This window comes from Glandiceps talaboti, chromosome 13 (genome assembly GCF_964340395.1).
Source record: "Glandiceps talaboti chromosome 13, keGlaTala1.1, whole genome shotgun sequence".
Taxonomy (NCBI): Eukaryota; Metazoa; Hemichordata; class Enteropneusta; family Spengelidae; genus Glandiceps; species Glandiceps talaboti.
In genome coordinates this window covers 15,690,851-15,712,445 of record NC_135561.1, presented here as the reverse complement: position 1 = coordinate 15,712,445, position 21,595 = coordinate 15,690,851, and the positions used below count along the sequence as shown (strand labels likewise).

Sequence of the window (21,595 nt, the reverse complement as noted above, 5' to 3'; positions counted from 1 at the left end):
CAGTGTGTTAATCTCAAGGGAGAATAATGAACAGAACAAAAACAAATATCAATGTGACGACGTGAGAATTGGTGAAGGATAGGGAAACCCCACAGGAACTGGCAGGTTTGCTATGTTCACCACTAGAGGGCGACCCATAGGGTCGCCCCTGCTACACACTCGCTAGGCAACACTTTGGGTCGCCCTCTTGTTGTAACCTTAGCAACAAAGCCAGCTCCAGTGGGAAACCCCGATTTATAGTAGCCTGTTTACATTCTGTGATTTTGTTTCACTTGTAATACTGGCCATCAATTAATTTATCCATACCCCAATGGCACAGTTATCAGCATACCCGTTTGTTGATATTTACATATCATTTACATATATGTAAAATTATGTCACATTTGTTTTCATCTCAATGAGGGTACATTTACATATTGACTTCATTTGAATATAGTCAGTTAGGCTGACGTGTGTTATCACTCCCCATTGCGACCAATCAATTTGAGTGTGACATTTCAAACCAGTTTCAGTGTATGATTTCTAAAACCATATTAATTAGTTGTTGTATAAAGCAGTACAAGTGATTAGTGAGGTGAAATCACAAGCTAAGTAAAGTTAAATGAAAAGACCAGCCAGACTAACATTTCTGCATTTATCTTGTATTCTAATAATAATAATAATAATAATAATAATAATAATAATAATAATAATAATAATAATAATAATAATAATACAATACATTTCTCGTGTTTCCATTTTTAGAGAAGGCCTTCCCAGATTTGAAACTGGTGGACATTTATTTTTATTTAGCTAGCAACTGCTTTTTGTGCTCATTCTTTTTTATTCTGGAAAATAAAAGTATAATTTGTAGTAAATTCCAAGATCAAAATAATAACTTTAGATATTCTAAGAATTGGTAATCATTTTGAAATATGTACTCAAATTTAGATTCAGTGTAAAGTGACGTTTCATTTACATGTCGTGCAGTCGTTTATATTTCTTGAAGGTTATTTACCTATTAGAGGCCAAAAAAAAATCTGGTTCTGGTCAGGGTAAACTTTCTAAAGTGGTGCGACGACGCGCGTTTTTTTTTTTCATAATTTTTTTTTTTTTTTTTTTTTGCAAATTAGTAAATACACATTTTTGACACTTTACATGATCTCGGAAGATGTCATACAACTCTGGAAGTTGGCACTGTTGTATGGCAAGTTTTGTACGATGCGGATCAATCATCCATCAGGGCATCACTAGTCACATTTACAAATTTATCTTATCGCCCAGTGATTTGCAGTTATAATCCCATCCACGATAATAATGAGTCTTGCCTTGCAACCACTGTATAATGTCATTGTGCAACTTGTAACGTTAAATAACGAGAAATAGGTCTGTCCAACCATGGATGTATTAGTGATACTAATACATCCATGGTCCAACGGACGTAGAGGAGGCAGTGTTTTCTTTTGAGCACCGTCCATCATCAGTCTGATACGCAGTCTGTATACGCTACGATGTTCGACACGTCTTTCCATCTCATCGCAGATGGAAAGACGTGTCGAACATCGTAGCGCATACATCCAGAGCTAACTGCTTACGCTACAGGAAAATCTTTGTATTCAGAAGGCAGAACGAAACGATCACCAGAACTAAGAACACCTCGAAAGTCAGCTGAATTGATATCAACATTTCGATTACTCACGCGACGTACTCAAACTTTAGACATTTTCGAAACATGTGAGCGGTTTACTACCTAGCACAATGAACACACTATTTCCCGTGATTCCCATCAACCACGCTCATCGTACATATTACGTACACATATCGTACGGGGGGTTATGGGTATGCAACAGTACTAGAAGAAAAGGGTACCCGTTACCAAATAGAAGTGCGCCATCACACGAGTAAAATGTTTCCGCTAGCCTTGCATACAGTGTTGATCGACGGGGAATTGTAAATAAGGAACGGGAAAGCAAAAATTATCGGGAAAAAAAGGATCGACGCGGGGGTATTCAGGGCACGCGCGCGCTGACCAGAACCAGACATATTTTTTTTTGGCCTAATAGGGAACTTGCAAACCCGCCATGTTGAATATTGCATCATGGGAAATGGGATAATGAATGCTAATAAATTAGTATTGTAAACAATATTGTTGCATGGTTTGTAACCACAAATGATCAATTCATAGTCACCCTGACCTTTATGGGAGGTTTATTTTATTGGCAGCTCCAGATTACGTATTACGATAAGCACTGATAATCCCACAGTCCTTTGCATCTGAGCATGCTCAGTCTGGATTGCAAGTGCCCTATTGATAGACAACTCTGTATGCTTATATGAGCGATAAGTATGGATACAGCAGACCTAATTAACATATTCAAAATAAATACAGAATGTAATATTCATAATGTTATGTTTTCAACTAATAAAAAGATAATCTATGTAACACCTGTTTGTGATAATTGTGATAAAAAAAATCCCAAGATCTAGCTGACTGTGTAACAAGGTAATAAGCACTTAGGAGTCATGAATATTCAGTGTGTATTGAATTTTTGCATATTTGCTACGTCCCATGAGGCAACGGTGTGCCAGTGTAAGAACAATGAAGGTGAAATAATTAGTTTTAATTTAGTGTTTGCAATTGTGCAAAATATATTATGTGATGTGAAGTAATGAAATGACTCTAAAGAAACCACAGTTTTACACTGCCCCCTACCCCATTAAGTGCCCTCAAAAATGTTTAATATTCAAGTTTCGAAAACAGATTTTGAAGCCACTCCCCCCCCACCAAACCACTACACAGAGACTTACAATTGCATGGCACCCCCCCCCCCACACACTGCAGATGTACAAGGGTGGCAGCGCATAGACTAAAGCATAGGAACGCGTAGTATTTCGTAGATTGTTGTTTTCTTTGCCCACATGTACAGGTTCAAAATATAATAACTTTTCATATATTTCCCCTACCTGTATCTGAAACCTATATCTGCAAAAAAACAATTTCCTTAATTGTCTAATAGCATATAGTGTATTGATAAATTTGTAGTACAAGGATTTGGGCGATTATTTCCCTAAGAAATTAACAATCTAAGCAATACGGAAAATGCGTGTCCTGTCCCTATGGAAGTTACACGAGTTACAGATCCACGCCATACAAGAGCGCCCCCAACGTCTACAGAGAACATAAATTTCTGGCAATTTCTTTCTAGCTTGAAAGATTACCTGTACCTCTAAATAAAGGGTGGCGCTGTATTATGGCGGAGGAGGGAGCTGTATGATGCCGTGAGTAGGGCGTGTTGAAGGTAAGCTCCGGAAGAAAGTCTGGTAAAAGTAATATGGTGTACTGATAAGTTGGAAATATAAAATAACATTTTTAAAACATCATATTGAAAACATTATCGAAAAGCAAAAAAAAACAGGAACAATATTCAAGAGGATACATAAAGATAATATTCTACATCGGAATTTTACCAACAAATCTCTTTTTATTTCAAAATAAAATAATATAAAAGGTGACAGTAAAATGCGGTCATTGCGTCCAAGAGGACTTGAACACCTTTTCCGGCATTGTAAAAACACACAGCTGTTAATTTGGAAAGATGTTATGATTTTTTTTAAATATAGAAGTGAACAATAGACAGATAAATATATCTTGTGCTTCAGTGATTTCTGGGTCAGGAACACAGTCTGCTATGCTAGACCATTTAATTCTAATTTGGAAGTATCAACTTTATGTCATTCGTTTCACTAATGCAAAGTTGACGATAAAGTATTTTCTACAGAAAGTCAAACAAGTGACCTAAAAAGGTGTGAACTTTATCATGAACCCGACTGTTGGGGGTTATCTATCTGGGTATTGTATGTATATATAGTCATCAAGTAGTTATAAGTTATGTACATAAAGCAGAATGTAAAGCCAATTCAACGACTACTATTACACCCTACTATTACACCCGACGAACCTTCTGGTGAAACGGTCCGTAGTGTAAATCCACACTGTAATATCAGACTCGTCTTCTTTCATTATTACTATGATAGCTCTCCAGGGTGATCGAGCACTCTACTTGGCGAAAGAACTTGAGAATGAAACTCTATATATGTAGTCATCAAGTACGTAATGTTTTAAACTGATAATCCTCGTACTGTACGTTCAATTGTAGTAAAACCAGACCTAGAGAGGACAATTTCTAACGACAAAGTATTCAGTGCAAAATAGGGTTCTGTAGTATCCATTGTTATATAAATTCAAATTACCTTGGGAACTCCTACTTTTTTGTTTCCGTTTCCGTTTATGTAAATCTTTTTCACTCTTCGGTTTGTAAATGTTTTGTCTGACCACAGATAAGTAGCGTGTTATTTATCTGTGGTCTGGCGTGTAACCTTTGTACCGTTTTTTTCCCTTGCAAAGAAATTTAAAAAAGAAAGGAGTGTACATTTGTATCTGACCGATTTTCTACTCGAGAAATTTTTCTAGACTACATATCGGAGCCAATAAAACTTAAAAAAAAAAAAAAAAATTAATGCCAATAACATCTCGGCCTCGAGAACGCCAAATCGTTCACAAGGTCATCTTTAATAACAGAAGGTTAAATATTGACCAAGTCGACTATACACCGGCGTGTGTTTAGCGTGATAGAAATCTGACGGGGTGGTGGGAAAACTACCAGCTTCTTCAAAGGTCGATGACTTATTCACATTGATTGGCAAAGATAGCATGTGGGTAGGTTTTGTTAGACAACTCGACCCCAGTCCTCGACCTCGCTGCGTGACGTTCCTAAGCCGTCATATTCCACTATGCACCATACTATACGTACTGTCCAATAAGTGAGTGCTGCCTACAACTGTAAGTATGTGATCACGTTTTCTGTTCCATCAATTTGCCCGCTAGTTTCATGATAGCATGAATTAATGACCATAGCCTTTAATTAACCATTTGCCCAGCTTAGCATACTTCAAAGGGCATTGTAAACTGTACCATGAACCCGATTGCTGGGGTTATCTATATCTGGGCATTGTATGTATGTATATATATCCATCAAGTACGTGTATGTTTTAAACTGACAACCCTCATACTGTACGATGCAATGTAGTAAACCAGACCAAGAGAGAACATACAAAAGCAAATCCCGAAAAGTACATTGCATTCATCATATGGGCTCCTGTTTTGCTTGAGACGGAATTGAATAGTTCTAGAAGTCTACGGTTATACGGGCTAATTAAGAAGGCAAGTGTCGAGTGTTATACGTCTTCAGTATATCGTAATCATGTATCATGACGTGATATCCCAAACGTGGAGTGGTGTGTGTGGTGGGGTGGGAGTAAACAGTATTACATGTCAGTCCAGGAAGAAGGGAGTGCGTGTTGGATATATAGTAGGAAAAAATACGTTCCAGACACACACAAGTATGTCTGTGCTTGAGAGTATTATCATATTGTTTGTAATTCTTTGCAAATGGCTGCATTCTACAGCAAGCTAGTAATGCGATTGAAGTATTAAACGAGATTACAAGGTTTCCTCGGCATCCTTTCTACAACTGACAATCTAGCTAGGAATAACCAACGCTGTGAATCATAACCTCATACACCAGAAGTTAAATGCTTCGATGCACTTTTCAAAGCTCGGTCTTTCGTTCCTCCAAAAAATAATGTTCTGCTAGTTTGTATATATTAAGTTTAAAGTATCGTGTTGACTGTGCTGTTATTTATAATTCTGGAACACAACAGTGGCCATGTAATGTTTTTTTGTTGTTGATTGTACCCGTCGGGGTGTTTTGTCAATTACGTGGCAAATACAATTATATTTTCCTGCAGCATTGACTGGTCAACTGTGCTATATGATCATATTTCAAATGTCAGGCATTTGGTATGACTTAAAGTCGTGTTATCAGTACTGCAGGTCGGGCCGGGTCATAAGGTCTAAAACAATTGTTTGGTTCTGGTTACCCGACAGACCTCACCTAGTTTTTAACAGCTGACCCTAAACTTTTCAAGAAAAACGCGAAAATTGCAAAGTCTCGCGAGAAATAGTGGATGCAGAAACTGAGATCAACTTAAAAAGACAATATAAAACTTTTCTTCCAAATTTGTAACGGTTGTACATCTGATGAAAAGAAACCGATAACACAGAGACCATATGGAAAACAACGGAAAACCTGAACTAGACACTCACACATGATTTTTTTACAAAAATTCAAATTTACCTACCCCACCTATTCTAACATTGAGCGTAATCGGAACCACAATTTTTGTTTTAGGACTAACGTAATCTGTCAATTAAAACCGTATTTAACGATTAATGAATAAAGTAGATCATCTTGAACTTTACGCACAAATATGTGACTTATATAAGAACTAATAGATGGCGTACTGATAGTACTTACTTATCTAACTATTCCATTGACATCGTGGATGTTTCTACTAATCCCTATCAATATCTGCACTTACATGTTGGGAATCTTGCGATAGCGATTTGACTCAAGGGCCTTATTAACGCATTAATTAATTGGTGGGTTGATGACAATACCAATGATACATTTCTCAATCATTTTATCTCAAGATGAGTCATGTATTACAAAAACCAGACAACTTTGCTGCTTCAATAATAATAGGTCAAAATGTTTAGAAAAGGTTTGCTAATTTCTCGAGTATGGAAGGAGGGGTTTAATTTCATAACTGTCACGCCTTGCTATCAACCACCTGTTCTTGTACATATTACATAAAAGAACATACAAGACAGTCTGAATACAATGTAATGCGGTGTGACTGGTAGACCTTATCTCATTTTGTGATTCGTAATCTTTAAAAAAGAAATAACAGGCGCAAGTGTCTTGTCTTATGTAATCTAACTTCAAACTATAGTATATATTCAAACAGACCATTCGACACCAAATACTCCATGGTTTTTTAACAATCTTTCTGCAGTGATGAGTACAAAAATGACGATAAACGCCCGGTCAGCTTTCACACTAAAAGTATGCTTCATAATTACACAACAAATAATATCACCGACGACCAAACACTACGACATATGCTTACAGAACACAGCACCGACGACCAATCACTGTGACATAGGCTTACAGAACACATCACCGACGACCAATTACTACGACATAGGCTTACAGAACACATCACCGACGACCAATCACTGTGACATAGGCTTACAGAACACAGCACCGACGACCAATCACTGTGACATAGGCTTACAGAACACACCACCGACGACCAATCACTGTGACATAGGCTTAGAGAACACAGCACCGACGACCAATCACTGTGACATAGGCTTACAGAACACAGCACCGACAACAAGGCTGTGACATAGGCTTACAGAACACACCACCGACGACCAATCACTGTGACATAGGCTTACAGAACACAGCACCGACGACCAATCACTGTGACATAGGCTTACAGAACACAACACCGACGACCAATCACTGTGACATAGGTTTACAGAACACACCACCGACGACCAATCACTGTGACATAGGCTTACAGAACACAGCAGCGACGACCAATCACTGTGACATACGCTTACAGAACACAACACCGACGACCAATCACTGTGACATAGACTTACAGAACACAGCAGCGACGACCAATCACTGTGACATACGCTTACAGAACACACCACCGACGACCAATTACTGTGACATAGGCCGCTTACAGAACACAGCACCGACGACCAATCACTGTGGCATAGGCTTACAGAACACACCACCGACGACCAATCACTGTGACATAGGCTTACAGAACACAGCACCGACGACCAATCACTGTGACATAGGATTACAGAACACACCACCGACGACCAATCACTGTGACATAGGCTTACAGAACACAGCACCGACGACCAATTACTGCGACATAGGCTTACACAACCTTGCAAAAATTCAAATTTCTGTGACCTTCGAATTCTACGAGATATCATATTGACTTTTCACAATGATATATTACAACTTGGCTGTCAATCAAGTATTCGTATTATATAGCCTCTTTCAAAAGTAACAAAATAAACTTGTCGAAAGGTTATGGAATTTTCCTCTTCTAAAGTTGAAATTGGCAAGCACGTGTACTCCGTAATAAAGTTGGCGTAAGTGTTTCAAAAGTCGAGATTTTGTCACCCGCATGTAGTTGTCCCATTTGTATTGTATGTAATACAGTAGTTTACAACAGAGTCAACTAGTAATGACGTCTTTATGTATGCGGGTGTTTTATCTCAGACAACTGTTAACACAAGTCTGGGGTTTTATTGTCTTTGTATGTGTATTGACTTTATATAAGTCTACCATTGTATATATATTGCCTCATGTCAAATCAAATTAGTACAGGCATACTATATAGTCTGTACAGCCCCGTGTGCAGTTTCGTACACAATGGTATTTTAGGATGGCCTTGAAGGCTACGTTCATATTTGCTTAGGGCAAATAACTATATGTGGTGTGTGTAAACATTTAAGCGTAGTCCAACTCACAGCTGCATTAGCTGCAACTAGGGATTTCTTTTTATCACATAATCAAATATATCAAATATATATATTCACTATTAATTGGTCAGTTGATTACTCGTAAAAAAGACGCCGTAGCTGTCAATTAGTGGTGAATATTGATCATCCGTAGATAGTGTAGTGGCAAGTTTAAATCTAGTCTGTAAGGTACGCCGTGACGGTGCGCCCTCAAACATCGTGTGAGAGGAGGCCGGTGAGGGCGAAACGTCACGACGTATCTTACAGTCTAGTTTAAATCTTGACTGAAAGCTTGGTTTTGAATCTGTCGTCATGTTAAATCTGCACTAGTTTGGAAATGTAGACAGTGTGGTATCACTTTTCGATCAGACAACCACAATCTTGTCACTGAACATGACATGACATGACATGACATATTAACTGTTGAAATACCATTAATAAGACATTATACATTGCACTTTGCACAACGCCGTTGAGGGCGCTATTTTTGGTACAGCCCCCCCCCCCCCCCCCAAACATCAATTTGAATTGATTCATCATGTATACAGCCCCAACAAATTATGTTCACCCATGGAGATTCCATCATAATCAAGGTGTACGATATTACGAATAAATTATTGTACAAACTATTAATTACAAACTACAAATTACGAATTCAGCATGCGAGTGGTTTGATATACATTTGTATAGGGACGGAATATGATGACGTAATAGACCACCCGGTAATTCTGCATAAATACAACCCTTTCCGCGAAGTCATGATTAGAACCACACGACTGATCGACAAAGAGAATCTGTAAAACAAGTGTAAACTGTTTACGTATATATATTCGTAAATAAATAAATAAATAAATAAATAAATACAAAATAAATAGATAAATAAATAAATAAATAAATAAATAAATAAATAAATAAATAAATAAATAAATTAGAACGGATAATAGATAAGTATAATAAACAAATAAATATTGACATTTTCCCCACCAAGTCTATATTACTAGTAACATTTTAATCTAAGATATATTGTGATAAAAATTGTTTTAAAAGTGACTGCTACATAACTTCCAAGTACTGTATCAAGTGAATAATATACCTTTAATATACGTCTAATCGTGTCTAAATAATATGTTACAGTGTGAGAAATTTTGCTAGTCTGCTGAGATAAATTGTTACTATCTTTGGTCCATGGACATTTTATTTTACCACCACCACCACCACCACCACCACCATTGTTTTACTGTATTACAGGTCTAGGAGAGATTTCACAACTTGTTTTGGTGAAGTAATAGTAGCTTAGAGTCTATGAGTGGCCCGGCCCTTACGTGGTTGTAAATACTGCGTTGCTTTCGGTTATACAGTATGCAAATATGAACAGAAAAAAACGACAATGGTTCAAAAAAAACACAGGAAAGTAATCTAGTTTATAACATCATATTAAAAATGCTGTTTTGTCTTTGATTTTATCAAACTTAGGTAATTAAAAATGGAAGGCAGAGTTCGACGTTCATCCACCCGGATATCATTCAGTAGCTATGATGTTATAGAGAACCCAGGACTTTCTCCACAGGGGGGAAGTTTAGAATCGTCGGCCAGTGTAATCACCAAAAGTATCCCGGATGAAGAGAGTACTAAAAAACACACCTATACTAAGAGGGAATATCTAATACTTCTCAGTATGTGTTTAGCCAACTTATCGGACTTTCTAATGTACAGTGTACTGGCGCCATTTTTTCCTACCGAGGTGCGTTCAACATATTGCTTTATTATCAGTCATTGATATCATCATCATCATCATCATCATCATCATCATCATCACCATCATCATCACCATCATCATCATCATCATCATCATCATCATCATCGTCATCATCTTCATCTTCATCTTCATCGTCATCGTCATCTTCTTCTTCTTCTTCGTCGTCGTCGTCTTCTCCTTCGTCTTCTCCTCCTCCTCCTCCTCCTCCTCCTCCTCCTCCTTCTTCTTCTTCTTCTTCTTCTTCTTCTTCTTCTTCTTCTTCTTCTTCTTCTTCTTCTTCTTCTTCTTCTCTTCTTCTTCTTCTTCTTCTTCTTCTTCTTCTTCTTCTTCTTCTTCTTCTTCTTCTTCTTCTTCTTCTTCTTCTTCTTCTTCTTCTTTCTTCTTCTTCTTCTTCTTCTTCTTCTTCTACTTCTTCTTCTTCTTCTTCTTCTTCTTCTTCTTCTTCTTCTTCTTCTTCTTCTTCTTCTTCTTCTTCTTCTTCTTCTTCTTCTTCTTCTTCTTCTTCTACTTCTTCTTCTTCTTCTTCTTCTTCTTCTTCTTCTTCTTCTTCTTCTTCTTCTTCTTCTTCTTCTTCTTCTTCTTCTTCTCCTCCTCCTCCTCCTCCTCCTCCTCCTCCTCCTCCTCCTCCTCCTCCTCCTCCTCCTCCTCCTCCTCCTCCTCCTCCTCCTCCTCCTCCTCCTCCTCCTCCTCCTCCTCCTCCTCCTCCTCCTCCTCCTCCTTCTTCTTCTTCTTCTTCTTCTTCTTCTTCTTCTTCTTCTTCTTCTTCTTCTCTTCTTCTTCTTCTTCTTCTTCTTCTTCTTCTTCTTCTTCTATATCATCATCATCATCATCATAATCATAGTCGTCATCGTCATCATTCTCGTCTTCGTTTGAGGTATTTACGTATTTTGCAATCTCTCCCTCTCTCACTCTCTGTCTGTCTGTCTGTCTGTCTGTCTGTCTGTCTGTCTGTCTGTCTGTCTGCCTGCCTCTCTCTCTCTCTCTCTCTCTCTCTCTCTCTCTCTCTCTCTCTCTCTCTCTCTCTCTCTCTCTCCCCCACACACACACACACATACAACAGCCATACACTATTGGGTGTCGATCAACTACTACGTCAGTACCAAACATTAAACGCACAATACTCAACATAAGCAAATGTTTAATTGAAAACAGTGCAAAACAGGACATATATATTGTACATTGGTATATATTTTGTTTCACATTCTGAACTTGTCCGGGACTCTCAACAATCTATCTCTTTCAGGCTCAACATAAGGGTGCCAGCACGTTTGAGGTTGGTCTCATTTTTGGCGTCTATGCCTTCGTGGTGTTTGTTTGCTCGCCACTTTTTGGAAAACTGGTAAGCACTTTACTGACCGGTTCATTTTCACGTAGAGATCAATAATTGACTTTGTCAAAAATAATAAATTTTGTTCAACAATTGGGACGATCATGTTTTGCTATTAAAAATATGCATGAGAGACAGATCCATTATAAAAGGCTTACAGTGGATACTTGTATGTGCTTCAAGTTCAAATTGGTTATAGATTAGACTACAGACGCCTCATTGCACAGCGAAATAACAGTATGGTGTCAGTTAGTATAGTATAAAGATATCGAAAGCCTGGGTTTGAATCCTGTTCCAGGTTAGTTTGATTTGCCTTGACACCTAAATATGGTAATTATTCAATACTTAGACACAAGCTCGGCCGCGGGCAAACACTTTCAGTCACAATATTCGTTCACGGCACTTCTCATGAATGTTTAAGTTTGGTGTGCAAATTTATCATGTTCTGGTTGATTGGGGTGGGCGTTGGGGGCGCTCATATTAGGTTGTTTACGGTAAAATAGTCATTACAATTCTTACCGTGTTACGGTAATGATAGTCATTACAATTCTTACCGTGTTATGTGTACAGCATAGCTACATTGACGTCACCTCATGGTGTGCATTAGTGAGTCCGTCATATATATAACAAAACAATTTCAGAAACTGGTCCAGTTGCAGCTAGTGTAATATTAAGAGAAAATAGAACGGATCACCAGAAAACCCTTTCCTGTCCTATCTGCCCATCATATCGCACTTGAAACTTTATTCGAACATAGACGTTCTCTCTCTCCAATGTCTGTTATCAGAGTCATTCACTTTGCTGTGACTAACAACGTTCTAATGAAAATCAATATTTTAATAATCATTTTCAGATTCCAATCATCGGCGCTAAAACTGTATTCTTGACTGGTTCCTTAGTAGGTGGTAGTACATGTGTTATATTTGGGTACGTCTACTATGTTCTATAATAACATACGACAGTGACTATAAATATAAGAGTGAAACAAATTATCAAAGCGCGCGCGGACACACGCACGCACGCACACGTACATACATACATATACGCACACGCGCGAGTCCAGAAAGAAAAAATAGAAAGAGTCTCTGTTTGATACATCGTTATCTTGCAGTGAACCCATTTAATTTCAAAAACAACAGTGAAGTAAAAATATTCACAAGCACCACACAATCAGGTGACTGAAGTTGGTGACATTGGTGTTCTGACGTAGGTGTTGACCGTACATTCATGGCATGGTCCTTGATGCCGACTACCGGTATGTGTGGTGTCCTTACTTGGTATGTGTCGTCACCATTCATAGGTGATAAACCTACACATGTATCAGTAATACCGTGATGACGTAGATCACAAGTTGGTGAGGCAAGCTTTAGTGGACATTAATTTACACTGTTGATGACATCGACAAAGATCAAACAGGTCTTACAAGGATCGAAACACTGTAAATCAACAAACCCACCTTCTAATAAACGCTCTGGACAACTCGTCGAGATTCCCGGATGGTACACATTTCTCAAAATCTCTGTACTTATTCCATTACTAGAAGTAACACTGGTCGCAATCCATGGCGCATAATCTCAAGTCGGCTCCAGTTCCATTTTGTCAAGAAATGTGGAATCCAGATTGTAGGAATGTTGACAACTGGGAACGGTGGACTCTTCATCACATCTTTGATGAAACACTTGGTGTAGAATATCATTTCCTCTGAAGTAAAGATGCATACTACAAACAACGGTAGCTTAATAACGAACCTGTACATAACATGCATGCAGATCTTCATAAAAAGAACTATGAGTGAAAGTTTCATATTGACTTTGCAAAGATGATATTTTGAAGACCAAAGTTATATCATTACAAGTGCTGGATGCAAAGCTACAGTGGAAACAAGCGTACGGCAAAACGTAACAATCGAACGTTGTCACTGGTGATGTTCTCATAGATGGTTTACATTAACGCGAGATGTCGCGGATTCTGTTCATTCTACAACTACATGACATTTTACTGACTATAGTATGTATGTATGTATGTATGTATGTATGTATGTATGTATGTATGTATGTATGTATGTATGTATGTATGTATGTATATGCGTGTGGGTGCCTGTCTGTACGTATATATGTACTTACGCATGTACTAGCGCGCGCGTGCGTGCGTGCGTGTGTGGTATATATATGTGTGTGTGTGTGTGTGTGTGTGTGTGTGTGTGTGTGTGTGTGCAATACTTCTCTAAATTATAATGTTATTTATGTTCTTTCCAGGTTCCTGAATCGGGTGCCGTCGGGCACGATGTTTGTTGCATTATGTTTTGTCGTACGTATATTTGAAGCTATCGGAGCAGCAGCTAGTAGTGTGGGAGCCTATTCTATCATAGCCAAGACATTTCGTCATAATATTGCCACAGCTTTTGTAAGTAACAGATGTTATATATATATATATTCCAACCAAGTAAAGTCAATATTGCAAAGAAAGCTATTTCTGGTCAGGGGAAAACGTAGATTAAAGACAGGGTTAGCAGGATGCAAGTCAAAACGTCTTTGTTTTCCATTTATTAGAAAATAATGTTACATATAATTATGGTATTCTCATTAAGATGCATGTGTGAGTGACTAGGTGCATTGGTTGGAGTGATGTGGATGTAATGAAGTCTTTGGATATGCTTCGCCATAAGTTTAATTTGTAAAGAAGAAATACAAATGTTGTATGCATCCGTGTACAAGAACTGTAATACTTTTATCAAGTCATACAGTTGGCCGTCTGGGACCCTAACCCATTCTAAGACCCTTCCCATGGTTTACAGTGATGAGAGATTGACCATTAAACTGTGTCTCATGACTACTTTCCATATCAATGTAGATATTTTGACTTTTCGACCTTATAGGATTGTGAGTCATCCCATATGACTCTTTATCATTCCATAAGAATAAAAAAAATCTAGACAAGATTGTATCAGAAATCGTCATCTTTTTACTCTTAAAAGCCTAGGTTTGCATTCATATGATCATTATGTTATATTTACTTTGATATGTAGGGAACTATTGAAATTTTCTGTGGCCTTGGGCTAATGATCGGTCCGCCGGTAGGTGGCGCACTTTATCAGGTGAGTGTTAACGTTTTGCGTAATATCATCGATAATTGTAAAAGTGACGTGACTGGGCAAGAACCAATGTAATGATGGAAATGCAATGATGGAAAAATTTGCATTTATACAAAAGAGCGAGTCTTCATTTTTTTGTTAACATTTATTTTCAATGGAGAGCATTTTTTTTTTACATTATTACAACAAGAGACAATATAAGTACAAACACTGAATTTAGTCCAACTGTCCTTGTTATAGTAGCGTTATTCAAATTTAGACTCACGTTTTTTCCGTATTGTTGTTTTATTTGCAGTTACCATATTTTACGCCTTTATTTTACAGTATTATTATTAAGCATCTGTGCATATTTTTGTTAATCAAATTTTTTAGTTTGTCCCTGGACGTAGCTTGGACACAATCCGCTGGGTTGATTGTTAATATGCCCTCTCAACACACATGACAAGATCAATCCAGTGAAAGGTTCTTAGCACGAAAGACCGTACAATCGTTATTTTTACACAATGTTGTTAATTTCAGGCTGGTGGATACACACTACCGTTTATTGTGTGGGGTGTGTTTACGATCCTGATTGTCATAGTCAATTTCTTCTTAGTACCGAATGACCGAGGTAAATATACAAATATATACTGTCGCTCTTCGGCCATATTCGGCAATCTTCGGAAGCATATGCATGTGCACAGTCCGATGCCGGTCTTGCACAAAACCAACACATGTACATAATATATCCAGCGTATACATTTCAATTCAACGTAATGCTTCAATGTCATGTGGCAATTCAAATTTATCGTACAATTCTATGTTGAAATATTTTGTAATGTCAAATGTAGTTCATCAAATTCAAACATAGCTTGATTTCAAGTGTATTGGTAATATTTTGATAACAGAGTGAACTTTATAATAAAGTAAGTTAGGTAGCTAGTAATGTTTGCATCATGTCGTTTTCTTTTATCCAGGGCCTTCTCAGCGTCCAGGGTCAATTATCCAATTATTAAAGATACCGCCTGTTATTATGACGTCAATTTGTGTCCTTGTTGGTTTCATGGGTATCAGTTTTCTGGACCCAACTTTGGCAGATCATCTATCTCAGGTAAGTAAGTCAGATCATTCAACGTTGGGGGCGCACTTCACATCGCTCGCCGCATCTTCATGAGCGGTTACCAGTCAAAAGGGCGCCTACAACGACGATTTTTTTTCAGTCAGGTAACGCTCCAGGCTATAGTATTGAATACAGTGCACCAAACATATTGTGGTTTTATCTTATATAAAAATGTATTTGTTTACGTAAGTTGATACTTTTTTTTAGCATCTATGATTTTGATTTCTGATCCAAATTAAACATTGAAAGCATCGGAACAAAATATTAACAAAGTACATAATACTGAAAGATATATGAATTATTTTAGTATGGATTTGGTTATGTGTTTCACGTTTCTGGTGAGGGATCTAAGGATATATGTTTCACTGTAGTAGGAGAACAGCGAGAGACTGATTGCCATTCTCTTTCCTTCCTCAGTTTGATTTGAGTACTACACAGATTGGGTTAATGTTTTTGATAAATTCTGGCACATATGCTATATCTGCTTTCTTATGGGGATGGCTGACCGATAAATATGTAAGTATTCGCAATTGTTCTCTTGTACACGCAAACGGATAGACTAGATTACAGTGTGTATAACGTACAGTGTGTATAACGTAGATAATCACAGCGCCACCAACGGCAGCAGTTTAAAATCGAACAAGTTTGATACTATGCTTGTAAATGTAAACTATTATGTATGTACTATAAGTCTGATAATGGACAGTATTATTTACCACATATACCTTCAAAACGAAATGGTCGTCATGTGAATATGTCATAAGTTCTGAACATCAACATTTTATTATTATGTGTAGCATCCATAAAGAAAGAATAAAGATAGATTGCCTGAGAATATCTTTCTGGACTGTATGTTTTCATCCATCAACAAATACTGACAGTACAATAAAAGTAGTTTGTAAAACGCATTATGGTCAAAAGGACAACACCTTCGTTTATTCATGAAGAAGCTCAAGTCCATGAATGCCCGAGTCTTTGTTATCCAACTTACGATGGTGGCGCTCTCTTGCCGCTCCGACAATCCTCGCAAAGACTCTTAGCAACCGAGAGTCTTGGTTGTCGAGACTGTTGATTCTGTTGGCTTATTATAATTTGCGCTATTTTGCGCTTTTACATGTGTATTTTGAAAAAAATATATATATGTCGCATATGATAATGCATATGTATCTAGCATTTACCTGTAACGATACCAACAGTTATATCTAGATAATGTTTTATTTTTTATTTTCGTATAGAATATCCCAAAACTATTAATGTTAATTGGAAACCTAGCAAGTATAGCTGGTTACTTGTATGTTGGACCATCACCACTGCTTTACATGGAGAGGTTAGGATGATACAATTATCGATATATCGATTTACCAGTGCTAAATAGTATTGCATTGCGATCAGTTTATATTTGTTTAAAAACCCTCACAGATTTTCTGCAGTGAAATATAGCTATTGATCGTTTTTATGAAGATGACAACATTGTTATACCTGTCAGTTCTCCATGGACAAGACTATCGTTGTTTTGGACAGTGATGTGACTCATGTGAGTGGTGTTTAACGAGTATTTCAGTGCCAGCTACAAATAACGCCGGGGACACATAATCTCTACGTAAATGAATCGAGAGAGGGTATGGCCTTGCCGTTTTTATGATTCATATAGTTTATTATTGCCAAATCTAACGATTCTTTCATTGTTTTGAATTTAGCTCCTTACCAGTAACAGCTGTAGCACTTGTTATGTTGGGTTTATCGTTGGCGGCGTCTGTCTTACCAACGTTCAATGAGATGATTTCAGCGGCAGGGTGAGTTTCATAGGCCACGTTCATGACGACGACGACGACGACGACATCGTTGTTGTTGTTGTTGTTGTTGTTGTTGTTGTTGTTGTTGTTGTTGATGATGATGTTGATGATGATGATGATGATGATGATGATGATGATGATGATGATGATGATGATGATGAGGAGGAGGAGGAGGAGGAGGAGGAGGAGGAGGAGGAGGAGGATGATGATGATCATGTTATTTTTGTGTTATTTTATTAGTTGTGTTCTAGCTAGTTCTCTTCTTCGTAACTGGCAATTTTACGTCACAAGCTCGTAAGCCAGGCTAAGTTTTTCTTCTCTCGCAATGAAGAGAGTTCGAGCACGAGATTTGAAACTTGTTTAGTACAACAGTAAAAGAAGCTGACATGTCCCAAAGTTCGCCGCCTGATGGCGCTCTGCAGAAGAAAGTCATTAATAATTAACTCAGCCAACCAACCGTTGATCTGAATCTAAGCTTATTGAAGAAGAAAACTAGCAAAAGCATTATCAAAAGTGATAAAGAAAATTTTAAAAAAAATTGAATTAAAAGTGATAAAGTGATTTGGAAAATACACACAAAAACATCTTTTATAAGAGTTCACTTTATTTTTAAAAATTATGACACCTTGAAAAACATCTTTAAAAAAATAAGAAATAAAACAAAAAATGTAACAAATTATTCAAACATTCATAAACCACTTTAAAATCCCTGAGATATAAGGGGGTAGGTGGTGGTGGTGGTGGTGGGGGGTTCCACAACTGCCGCAATTTGGGAATTGTATAGTACTTTTATGACCGTGAAATGTTAGGAAATTGATATTCAACAATTTACAATATTTACGAATATGATTATTAGGGATATATTAGGATATGTTCCAATTGGGGGGTGGGGAGGGCTGTCACGTTTGAGATATGATTTGTATGATAAATGTATTTATGATCATTAAATATCTGCTTATATCTAGATTATATGGAATGGAGGAAAGCATTGGTACATACAGTATTGTATCAGGACTATTCTCAGGACTATTCTCATTAGGGTAGGTATTGTACAGTATTTTATATCAGGACTAGTCTCATTAGGGTAGGTATTGTAATGTATTGTATATCAGGACTATTCTTGGGACTATTCTCATTAGGGTAGGTATTGTAATGTATTGTATATCAGGAATATTCTTGGGACTATTCTCATTAGGGTAGATATTGTAAAGTATTGTATATCAGGGCTATTCTCATTAGGGTAGGTATTGTAATGTATTGTATATCAGGACTATTCTCATTATGGTAGGTATTGTAATGTATTGCATATCAGGAATATTCTCATTAGGGTAGGTATTGTAATGTATTGTATATCAGGACTATTCTTGAGACTATTCTCATTAGGGAAGGTATTGTAATGTATTGTATATCAGGACTATTCTCAGGACTCTTCTCATTAGGGTAGGTATTGTAATGTATTGTATATCAGGACTATTCTCATTAGGGTATGCATTGTAATGTATTGTATATCAGGACTATTCTTGGGACTATTCTCATTAGGGTAGGTATTGTAATGTATTGTATATCAGGACTATTCTTGGGACTATTCTCATTAGGGTAGGTATTGTAATGTATTGTATATCAGGACTATTCTCAGGACTATTCTCATTAGGGTAGGTATCGTAATGTATTGTATATCAGGACTATTCTTAGGACTATTCTCATTAGGGTAGGTATTGTAATGTATTGTATATCAGGACTATTCTCATTAGGGTAGGTATTGTAATGTATTGTATATCAGGACTATTCTTGGGACTATTCTCATTAGGGTAGGTATTGTAATGTATTGTATGTCAGGACTATTCTCATTAGGGTAGGTATTGTAATGTATTGTATATCAGGACTATTCTTGGGACTATTCTCATTAGGGTAGGTATTGTAATGTATTGTATGTCAGGACTATTCTCATTAGGGTAGGTATTGTAATGTATTGTATATCAGGACTATTCTTGGGACTATTCTCATTAGGGTAGGTATTGTACAGTATTGTATATCAGGACTAGTCTCATTAGGGTAGGTATTGTAATGTATTGTATATCAGGACTATTCTTGGGACTATTCTCATTAGGGTAGGTATTGTAATGTATTGTATATCAGGACTATTCTTGGGACTATTCTCATTAGGGTAGGTATTGCAATGTATTGTATATCAGGACTATTCTCAGGACTCTTCTCATTAGGGTAGGTATTGTAATGTATTGTATATCAGGACTATTCTCATTAGGGTATGCATTGTAATGTATTGTATATCAGGACTATTCTTGGGACTATTCTCATTAGGGTAGGTATTGTACAGTATTGTATATCAGGACTATTCTCATTAGGGTATTCATTTTATAGGTGATGACGTCATTTAAAATAGGTCATTTCACTATTCTCTGCCATATTTTGGGGAGTAAAATTCCATCTATCCATCAATCCATCCATCATTCAAGCTACTATTTGGATTGAGCAACACCTTGAATAGTTATGTAAACACACACGCAAAAATAACAACATTATAAGCTTCTTTCAATGAATTGAATACTCTACATTCTCAATCGAAGTATTTGAAGGCAACCCAGAGTGGTTCACAAACCATTTGCGTTCTAGCTTTAATGTTTACCAACTTATCTAGATAGATTCTTCTAGTTTTAAAAATTTCTTTCTCACTAGATTGCGTTGTTTCATAGAAGTTTGCGATTAAGGACATTGACATGTGACAGATTCTACAATCTCAATGAATGAATGAATGAAAGTTTAATTACTTACAATAATTGTAGGTAGGTAAATCTAGTTTCCATAGGAAATTATCAACTATAGAGGTTAAGGATGGATGAAACGTGCAAGGGATGGACGGAATCGTCCTGAAGGTTAATAACTTCATTGCTAATCATATTGCATCTTGGTTTATTTAATTTTTTACACAGGAATTTCTTAGGCCCAACTCTTGGTAGTATGCTAGTTGGCAAAATTGGATTTGATTGGACTTCGACTATATTTGCTGGAATGTGTTCAGTGGTCTCGATATTATTAGTTTTATTTTGTATGTGGGAGTATCGATGTGGCGGACAGTAAGTATATGAATTTATTGGATGACAAATGGGTATTTATTTATTGAATGTTACAAAAAAAATTGCCGTTTCCTACTTGAAAAAAACCAACAACGTGAAACAAAAAAATATAGTTGGTCCGTATTTGTAAATTAGTGGTAGCAAAACTGTGAAAAAAAAAGTTTGAGAAAAATAAAATAAAATAAAATATAAGTATGTAAAAAAAATATATGTGGTGCGTATAGTTAAAGGAAGTGATTTCTAAACAAACTAGGTAGATATAAATGATTTCTTGTAGTCACAAGTAAACACAGGTGATCAATCTAATTATGTTTTGTGACGTTTCAACATACGGGGAAGCAAGAGCTGCTTACAGAGAGGAGGATATGACATAGAGACATAGACATATTGTTTGCATTGTTTAACATGTATCTTATCTCGATTTCATAGGAGACGCATACCATCTCAGATTCATGGTACACCACACAGTATTCAAAATGGAAACGTAGAGGATGATGAAAGAAGGCCACTGTTATCATGATAGAAGCTGTATCTATGAATCGGGAAATTCAATTTTCTACCAGGACGATAAGAAAGATTCACTCTTGAGAACTTTGTATATATTGCATTAATATAAGAGAGAACATTTGGTCGTTTTACCTCAAATCGGACTTTTCATGTAGTGTCGGGTTATGTATGTATGTATGTATGTATGTATGTATGTATGTATGTATGTATGTATGTATGTATGTATGTATGTATGCATGCATGTGTGTGTGTGTATATGTATGTATGTGTATGTATGTATGTATGTATGTATGTATGTGTGTATGTATGAATGTATGTATGTATGTATGTATGTATGTATGTATGTATGTATGTATGTATGTGTGTATGTATGTATGCATGTATGTATGTATGTATGTATGTATGTATGTATGTATGTATGTATGTATGTTTCTCTGTTTGTCTGTCTGACTGACTGTCCGTCTGTCCGTCTGTCTGTCTATGTTTTATG

General features: G+C 36.9%; 1 protein-coding gene across 1 annotated transcript; it reads left to right on the top strand.

The window, feature by feature from the left end:
• The first annotated feature begins 9,923 nt into the window (after positions 1 to 9,923).
• On the top strand, positions 9,924 to 21,261 carry LOC144445089 (MFS-type transporter SLC18B1-like). Its single transcript, XM_078134640.1, has 13 exons — positions 9,924 to 10,181; positions 11,440 to 11,535; positions 12,377 to 12,450; positions 13,779 to 13,926; positions 14,549 to 14,617; positions 15,134 to 15,224; positions 15,571 to 15,704; positions 16,131 to 16,229; positions 16,949 to 17,040; positions 17,411 to 17,506; positions 18,472 to 18,546; positions 20,455 to 20,598; positions 21,028 to 21,261. The coding sequence occupies exons 1-13, from the start codon at positions 9,924 to 9,926 to the stop codon at positions 21,116 to 21,118; spliced, it is 1,467 nt and encodes a 488-aa protein (XP_077990766.1). The 3' UTR covers positions 21,119 to 21,261.
• The last annotated feature ends 334 nt before the right edge of the window (positions 21,262 to 21,595 follow it).

Coding starts and splice junctions, on each gene's coding strand:
- LOC144445089 (XM_078134640.1), top strand. CDS start 9,924: ATGGAAGGCAGAGTTCGACGTTCATCCACCCGGATATCATTCAGTAGC. Junction 13,927..14,548: donor ATAATATTGCCACAGCTTTT/GTAAGTAACAGA, acceptor TTTGATATGTAG/GGAACTATTGAAATTTTCTG. Junction 17,041..17,410: donor CCACTGCTTTACATGGAGAG/GTTAGGATGATA, acceptor TTTTGAATTTAG/CTCCTTACCAGTAACAGCTG.